Raw genomic sequence first — 9,708 nt, 5'->3', positions numbered from 1 at the left:
GACAGGGAAATAGATGGGGAAACAGTGGAAACAGTGTCAGACTTTATTTTGGGGGGCTCCAAAATCACTGCAGATGGTGACTGCAGGCATGAAATTAAAAGATGCTTACTCCTTGAAAGGAAAGTTATGACCAACCTAGATAGCATATTCAAAAGCAGAGACATTACTTTGCCAACAAAGGTTCGTCTAGTCAAGGCTATGGTTTTTCCTGTGGTCATGTATGGATGTGAAAGTTGGACTGTGAAGAGGGCTGAACGCCGAAGAATTGATGCTTTTCAACTGTGGTGTTGGAGAAAACTCTTGAGAGTCCCTTGGACTGCAAGGAGATCCAATCAGTTGATTCTAAAGGAGATCAACCCTGGGTGTTCTTTGGAAGGACTGATGCTGAAGCTCAAACTCCAATACTTGGGCCACCTCATGCGAAGAGTTGACTCATTGGAAAAGACTCTGATGCTGGGAGGGATTGGGGGCAGGAGGAGAAGGGGATGACAGAAGATGAGATGGCTGGATGGCATCACTGACTTGATGGACATGAGTCTGAGTAAACTCCGGGAGTTGGTGATGGACAGGGAGGCCTGGCGTGCTGCAGTTCATGGGGTCACAAAGAGTCAGACACGACTGATTGACTGAACTGAACTGAACTGAAAGTCCTTGAAGGCATCCTTGATTCTTCCATTAATACCCCAAAACCAACCAGGAATCCTTTTAGCTCTGCCTTCAAAATACAGTTAGAATCTTTCACTTCTCACTCTTTCCATTGCTACTTCCCTGAATAAATCCCTATCATTCATCACTCAGGACCATCACAACAAGACTCCCTGCTTATATCCTTCTCCTTTTGTTAATTCTCAACATGGCAGCCAAAGGAATCCTTTAAAAACTGAAGAGAAATCTTGTCATTCCTCTGCTCAAATGTCCATTTCATTAAAGTAGAAGCTGTCATCTGCTTGTTAAGTCCCAACATATAAAGAAGACCCTTTCCCTCTGATATCTTTTACTTTTCTTTCCCTGCCACAATAACCTCCTTGGTTATTCCTAAAATACACCAATCACATTCATGCTTTAAGGCCTTTGTACTTTATGTTCTCTATGTTATGAAAACTCTTACCCCAGATCTCAGCATGGCTGACTCTCTCACCCTCTTTAAGTCTTAACTGAATGTCAGGTTTTCAATAAGGCCTATCATGTGCCTTTCATCTTAATAATAAATTGTAATACATATTCCCCATCTCTCAGCATTCCAGCACTTCCCTACCTTGCTGGGGTTTTTTCTTCCAAAGAACTTTCCATCTTCAAACTTACTGTAAAATTACTTATTTAATCTATCTGGTGTTTATTTTTGTTTCTTTCTATTAGAATGTCAGCTCCATGATGGCAGAAAACTTTGTGTATTTCATCATCTATCCCGAGTTCCTAAAATGGTACTTAGCATATAGTAGGCAACTGATAAAGAATGAGCAAGTAAGTGGAGAGACAGTGAGGCTAACCAAAAGATTTTAAAACTCTATTCATTCCAACTAACCACAGATATATTTAATACTGAGTCAGAAAACTGGAAATTTTATAATGCCAATCCCTTTGATCGTAACTTCTATTCACTAATACTCAGTGTAATGATGTTTAATAAAAGAATAATACAGTGAGAACATTAGATCCATTTTTTAACATTTAAATGAAAGTAACTAAAAAGTAAAATTACAAATTTATAAATCAATGACTTTGTGTAGGAAAATTTCCTTGTCAAAAAATAGAGAAATTGTAAACACTGCTTAAAATATCTAAGGATTATGTTATGATTTAAAATAATGTTGTAACCTGGTGCTTGGCAGTTAAAGATATCTGGAGCAAAAAAGCATTTTCCTGTTTCTTCAGCAATCAAGGCATAGTCCACCTGAGTGAGACCGCTTACAGCTGGCAAAAACAAGTTCCAGAGGCCTTCTGCTTTGGCCATTTCCTGTCAAGATGATGAATATGCCAGAGTGACCATAATTTATCACAACCTCAAATAGTTTACTTTTAAAAGATATTGGTATTTATGCCTTTCAAACTTATGAAATTACTTCATCGTATCCTACAATGTGCCGTCATTAACTCATTATAAATCAACATTTTCTCAATGGTTAAATAAATGACTTTTCCACAAAACTTCCTTATATTTGGCTGAAAAACTAAATTTACTTACTTGAGTGCTTCCTACTGAATCATAGCTATTATAAAATCTCTTCCGTTTGAGTATAATTATGCCAAATACACTATTTTGTGCACTTCAATTTCTAACATGTGTTAACATTTGAAAACATGAATTTGGATTAAGTCTATGTGGGACAAATACTCTGCCTCAGCTTCGGTCTCAAGTGAGAGTGTTGATTGTATTTTTAATTTGAATAGCTATAAGAGGCTGTCTTCATTACATATCACACACAACACACTATGTAAATTAATTTGTATATTACAGATTCTATTTTTAAATTTCTTTTTAAAAAGTATACTTGAATAACTATCCTCTACATATATAACAAAAGTTATAATTGATATAATTATCCTCTACATATATAACAAGAGAAGCGACAACAAACTAAGTTCTCAAATAAAACCTGCATATAAATTGTCCAGTTTTAAGGTTCTCTTATTTTTCTTACCTTGAGTTTATCAATTACTAAAGGTTTTTTCCACTTGTCCACTGAATTTTCGTTTTGAACACAGAACTCAATTACCTCCTAAAAGTATAAAAGGATAAAAAAGTTCATTAGTTAGAGTTAATAAAAGTAATGCCATAAGCTGCTAATATCCAAAGTAAATAAACATATTTAAGTGAAAAGCTCTTTTAGCTGCTATTGAATCAGTAAAATTTCTTTCTAAAATCAGACACAGAATTATAAAAAATTTTACATTTTTTTTTTTTTTTTTTGCATATCAGGCATCCTAGCTTTGGTAGAGGGAAGCAGTGATCTCTAATCCCTCCTCTTGCCCTATTTGTGACATTTGGTTTTGCTTCCTGACTCCTGCCTATGTGGCCCATTGGAAATGAGGGCCCAGGCTAAGACATATAATTATATGTGTAATATATAATCATATGTAATATATAGTTATAGTAAATAATACAATATTTTATTCCTCACAAAATTATGCTGCCTTGGTATTAGAGAATTAACTTTCAAAATCCTACACCAAGATTTGAGTGTACCATTTTCAGTAAGATGGCATACTGGATGGTCATAGAATCCTCTCCCAGGGTAATACAACTAAAAATGCTGGGTAAAATATTAAAAATGATTTTAAAAATACATGTAATAATACATAGCTGTGCTGAAAGGAAAATAAGGAAACTCCTCAGAGGCCAAGAATAAAAATGTCTGACTTTAGGCATGAGTGAGCACTGGAACCAAGTTTGTCTGGAGGGTGTAGGCTGATCCATACTAGCCTAGATCCTAATTTCCAATGGGCCACATAAGCAGGCAAAACCAAATGTCAGAAACAGGGAAAGAGGAGGGGTCAGAGACCACCACTTCCCTGCATCAAAGCCAGGATGCCTGATCTGCAAAACCTAAGTGGAAAAAAGTAGAAAATAAAAACAAAAAGCTGAATAAGACCATTCACAGGATGGAACAGAAAAAAGAAACATTTCTAACCTGCAGCCTGTCTTCAATCAAGTTTGAGATCTGAATTCACAGATCTATGTGGCCCTAAAGATTCAAGTCAAAAATTAAGTTTACAGTGTTCCTGGTGACAGTGCCTAAAAGTACTGCAGAAGCAAAAGCAAATTAATTCTGGAGGAAAATTCTTTTTAAAAAAAGTCTTGACTAATCCTTGCAGATAAAATTCCATTCCAAAGAACATGATTCCAGAATGAAAAAAACTAAACACTCAAGGTAATAAGCCACCATTAGCAAGAATTAGCAAAAACAAAAGTTTAACAAAATAGAATCATACTCCCAAAGGCCACAGATAGAATAATGATTAAATACAGAATAAAAAGTATTTGTGTCCAATAGATTCCAGGAATAAAAGAAGGAATTAAGAGGCTGACAAAGGACTATCAAACTTGGGTAGACAAACCTGAAAAAGACTGAATACAACTTGAGGCAAAGAAAAACCATAGTAATTAAATTCAAAAACAATGGCAGTGATTCTCAAACTTTGGTGGGCATCAGAATCACTTGATAAAATACAAGGGTTCAGGCTGTATCCTTCCTCGATGAGTCTCTTGTGTATTCCTATTTTTGTAATCTTAACTAGCTGTCTAGGCAATTCTGACACAATCCAAATAATGAGATACACCCCTCTATGCAAGGTTGAAAGATGGACTAGTTACATTCAAATAATAATAAATTGAAAGAAAGATCTGAAGAAATTACTCCTTTCTTGAATGAAGCACAGAAATTCAATGGAAGGAAAATATGAGTGGTTAAAAGATATGTTGGATACAGAGAGAATCATTACTTCCCTTTTCAAATTTGGAGGGGGGGAGGAAAAAAGAAAGAAAAATAAGCATTTACTAGCAAATTCTCATTAAAGGATTTTGATCCAAGAAGGAACATCTGGGTTGTAAGAAGGAATAGTAAATAAATAAAGTGATAAATACAAGGGTAAGTTGAAATTTAACAACTAGCTACATAAAAACAATAACAGTAATCTCTAATCTGTGAACTAAAATATTGGACTATAAGGACATTTTCCAATATTTTGCTCTTAAAACAACGCTGTACTTATTTCCTATATACAGGCTAATAGAATTACTGAAATAAGGTTATGAACATTGGTCAAAACTCTGTATTAAAAATTGTTTTCTAAAATTGTTCCACCAAATTACAGTCATATAAGTAAATATGCTAAAATGTTTCTTTTATTGAAGCATGGCTAATCTAAAACTTCAAGAAGACAAAGAATGGCTCTTTCACAGGCACCACAATGAACAGTACTTGTCATTTCTGTCAGGAAGTAAGTTAAGTTGGAAGACTTCCTGTTTATGGTTGTTACTTATTATCATTTCCATCCCTCATGTTGCCATGGAAATAGTAATGCAATTGTGTTTGATAAGAAATGTGTTATGTAATACGTGTACAAATTCGCATCTGTGACTACCTCTGTTTGACTCTATAGTTGTGAGAAATTACACTATGCCATTTGTCAGTTCAGTTCAGTCACTCAGTCATGTCTGACTCTTTGTGACCCCATGGACTGCAGGACATCTGGCTTCCCTGTCCATCACCAACTCCTAGAGTTTGCTCAATCTCAAGTCCATAAAGTCCATGATACCATCCAACCATCTCATCCTCTGTTGTCCCCTTCTTCTCCTGCCTTCAGTCTTTCCCAGCACCAAATGAAAGTGAAAGTTGCTCATCATGTCCACTCTTTGTGACATCATGGACTGAGGTCCATGGAATTCTCCAGGCCAGAATCCTGGAGTGGGTAGCCATTCACTTTTGCAGGTGATCTTCCCAACCCAGGGATCGAACACAGGTCTCCTGCATTGCAGGCAGATTCTTTACCAGTTGAGCCACCAGGGAAGCCCTCCATCAGGGTCTTTTCTGATGAGTCAGTTCTTTGCAACAGGCGGCCAAAGTACTGGAGCTTCAGCTTCAGCATCAGTCCTTCCAATGAATATTCAGGATTGATTTCCTTTAGGATGGACTGGTTGGATCTCCTTGCAGTCCAAAGGACTTTCACTTGTCTTCTCCAACACCATAGTTCAAAAGCATCAATTCTTTAGTGCTCAGTTTTCATTATGCCATTGATATAATTATTTAAAAATCTGTATTATTTAATAGTGAAAAGTCAAAGTGGAAGTCGCTCAGTTGTATCTGACTCTTTGCGACCCCATGGACTGTATAATCCATGGAATTCTCCAGGCCAGAATACTGGAGCCTTCCCTTCTCACGAGATCTCGCCAACCCAGGGATTGAACCCAGGTCTCCCATATTGTGGACAGATTCTTTACCAGCTGAGCCACAAGGGAAGCCCAAGAATATTGGAGTAGCCTATCCCTTCTCCAGGGGATCTTCCCGACCCAGAAATTGAACTGGGGTCTCCTTCATTGCAGATGGATTCTTTACTAACTGAGCTATGAGGGAAGTATTATTTAATACTTCTGTTTAAAGTCGACTGATTTGGAATTTTGCAAAATCTATATGTTGCAAAGAGTCGGACAAGATTTAGCGACTAAACAACACAACAATATGTGGTATGGTAGAAGTCAGAATTAAAATAATTTATCCCAAATAATCTTTCTTTAATTCTTAAAGTATGAAAAAATAGTTTATTGATGGAAAAGGAAAACAGAAAATATGCTTGGTGCCTGATCAATTATCCCCAGATATCACCTTTAATATTTAACTTTCTCATTCACTGACAGACACACTGCTTTGGAGTATGTTAGTTCATAGTCTTAAATCTGAGCCTATAAGTAATTTTGCAATATAATACATTTTTCACTTTAAACTTAAGTCTTTTAGAAACAAAGAAGCAAGAATTCTTCCCTAATATATTATTATTAGATTCAGTAGAAAATATGACTAATGTTACCATTATATTAAAAGTGTGTTCTCAAGTATGTCATGTTGCTAGTTTCTGTTCTACATGCTATTTTAAGACTCCTTATTCATTTTAAATAAGAAGAATTGCCTTTATTTCATTTCCTTTTTTCTTCCGGTTTTATTGAGATATAATTGACTTATAGCACTGTATATATTTAAGGTATACAGCATAATAACTTGACTAACATACATCATGAAATGATTATCACAACGTTTAGTGAATATACACATGTCATATAGATATAAAATTAAAGAAATAGAAAAAATTTTTTCTTTCACACATAACTGTAAGTTGTATTTATCATGCTGTATATTACATTCCTAGTTATCTATCTTATAACTGGAAGTTTATACCTTTTGATTACCACCAATTCCCTCTCCCTCCCCTCTAGGAAGAATTACCTTTTAACATTTTAATGGATAATGGGTTCTTATGTTCTTACTTTATGATATCCAAAGAATTTTAAAAGGTCATTAGAAGAGCATAAATTGAACCTTATTTTTTTCCTGTTATAAGTTGGGAAGATATATAAAGTATTAAGAAAAAATCATCAGGAATCTTACTACTAAAGATATGTAATATTAAGATATTAGTGTATTATATGATACAATCTTATTTTCTAGATATGACTGTTCTAGTTTTTATAAATATAGTTATAATCATAGTGGACAGAATTTTATAGGTTTTCTCACCTATTTTGAAAAAGCTAATTACTTTTCCCCAAGCATCATTTCAAATGAGTGTGTTCAGAAATAGGGATTAGTACTGTTCAGAATCATTCTACAGGATAAAACATTTACAGATGTTAGTACAAGTTTTTAAAGGAAGAAAAAGCTCTCATTAGATATACTTTAAATTTGAAAAATCTGCAAACAGAAAATGGTTATGGCTTTCCTTGCCACACACAATGTTGACAAATCTTTCCTTTAAAACTATAGACTGCTTTTTCTAAATTTATCACAAAGCATTTTATTGAAAATTCTTTGTAAATATTTTAGTAGCTGCATGAGATGAGGTTCAGCAGATGTATCATGATCCAATTCGTAACACCTCTTCTGTGCTTCCCTGGATTGCTCATTTACATTTAGGAATGAAAGAACAAGGCTACTTGGTTTCCTCTGCCACTTGACTCTCTGAATAAATCAGGTAGGCTGATAGGCAAGCTGGGGTCTACACCAAATTCCCCACTGGGGAAAAAAAGGTGGAGAACTCTTCTCTGGACCACTAACCATCATATGAAGCCCTGGTTTTTTGGAAACAGATCATCTGCTTTTTTAGAGTACTCTGGCAGCCTTCTGTATGGAGCAATCACTGCTGCTACCCAGTAGTGTTAGAAACCAGCCCAAGCAGCCCACATATTACAGGTTTATTTATCAATCAAATATCTTGATTTCTCTTCCTCTTCTCATTCTTGCTCTTCATAACAGGCAATCATAAGGGGTCCATTGTAAAAAGAAAAAATTGGTTACCACCTGTATTAAAGACCGCTCACTTTGAAATTCTCTTGAAATGTGGCTTTCTGTTAAGGTTTAGTCTTTGGTATGATCATTCTGCTTTCCAAATCCAATTTCCATTCTCTTTTCAAAACCTTTAGTCCTCTGATGTGTACTTCTCCTATTTTTGTGCTTTTAAAAATACAGTTAAAAAATTTTATTGTTAATTCAAGGGGATTTTATTTGTCCAAGATTTCAGTCTGCCATCTTCAACTCAAAGTGTTGTATTTTCTTTTTAAAACCTCAAAGTTCAGAATTTTATTTTATTTTTAAAAATTTTAATTTTACAGGGAGTAGAGTTGATTTACAATGTTGTGTTAGTTTCAGGTTTAAAGCAAAATGATTCAGTTATACATATACATATTCTTTTTTGATCCCATATTGGTTATTAAAGAACATTGAGTAGAGTTCCCTATGCTATACAGTAGGTCCTTGTTGATTATCTATTTTATAGATAATAATATATATATGTTAATTCCAAACTTCTAATTTATCCCTCTTCTTCACCTTTCCTCTTTGGTAAACATGTTTGTTTTCTAAGTCTGTGAATCTGTTTCTGTTTTATAAATAAGTTCATAAGTTCATTTGCATCATATTTTCAGATTCAACATGTTAATGATACCATATGACATTTGTCTTTCTGTCTGACTTCTTTCAGTTAGCATGATAATCTCTGGGTCCATTCAGGTTGTTGCAAATGGCATTATTTCATTCTTTTTTATGACTTAGTAATATTCCACATTCAAGGTCAGGAGGGGCAGTGGTAAGGAGATACCCTCGTCCAAGGTAAGGAGCAGCAGCTGCACTTAGCTGGAGCAGGCGTGAAAAGATACCCCATGTCCAAGGTAAGAGAAACCCAAGTAAGATGGTAGGTGTTGCAAGAGGGCATCAGAGGACAGACACACTGAAACCATACTCACAGAAAAATAGTCAATATAATCACACTAGAAACATAGCCTTGCCTAACTCAATGAAACTAAGCCATGCCATGTGGGGCCACCTTAGACGGGCAGGTCATGGTGGAGAAGTCTGACAGAATGTGGTCCACTGGAGAAGGGAATGGCAAACCACTTCAGTATTCTTGCCTTGAGAACCCCATGAACAGTATGAAAGGGAAAATGATAGGATACTGAAAGAGGAACTCCTCAGGTCATTAGGTGCCCAATATGCTACTGGAGATCAGTGGAGAAATAACTCCAGAAAGAATAAAGGGATGGAGCCAAAGCAAAAACAATATACAGTTGTGGATGTGACTGGTGACAGAAGAAGGTCTGATGCTGGAAAGAGCAATATTGCATAGGAACCTGGAATGTCAGGTCCATGAATCAAGGCAAATTGGAAGTGGTCAAACAGGAGATGGCAAGAGTGAACATTGACATTCTAGGAATCAGCGAACTAAAATGAACTGGAATGGGTGAATTTAACTTAGATGACCATTATATCTACTACTGCAGGCAGGAATCCCTTAGAAGAAATGGAGTAGCCATCATGGTCAACAAGAGAGTCCGAAATGCAGTACTTGGATGCAATCTCAAAAACGACAGAATAATCTCTGTTCGTTTCCAAGGCAAACCATTCAATATCACAGTAATCCAAGTCTATGCCCCAACCAGTAACGCTGAAGAAGCTGAAGTTGAACGGTTCTATGAAGACCTACAAGACCTTTTAGAACTAACACCCC

At 35.7% G+C, this 9,708-nt stretch overlaps 1 protein-coding gene across 2 annotated transcripts in view; it reads right to left on the bottom strand.

The window, feature by feature from the left end:
• The window catches only part of ACAD11 (acyl-CoA dehydrogenase family, member 11), a 119,577-nt gene that overhangs the window by 48,457 nt on the left and 61,412 nt on the right, over nt 1–9,708 (bottom strand). For both annotated transcript variants that reach the window (XM_010839574.1, XM_010839575.1), the window contains exons 10-11: nt 2,640–2,717; nt 1,816–1,954 (exon numbers count right to left, since the gene is read on the bottom strand). In XM_010839574.1, the coding sequence (XP_010837876.1) occupies nt 1,816–1,954; nt 2,640–2,717 (217 nt within the window). The remainder of the gene's footprint in view (nt 1–1,815; nt 1,955–2,639; nt 2,718–9,708) is intronic.

The sequence above is a fragment of the Bison bison genome, unplaced genomic scaffold, assembly GCF_000754665.1.
Source record: "Bison bison bison isolate TAMUID 2011002044 unplaced genomic scaffold, Bison_UMD1.0 scf7180017864119, whole genome shotgun sequence".
Lineage (NCBI taxonomy): Eukaryota > Metazoa > Chordata > Mammalia > Artiodactyla > Bovidae > Bison > Bison bison.
The sequence above is the reverse complement of the archived record's forward strand: the minus strand, read 5'-3'. Positions and strand labels throughout refer to the sequence as shown.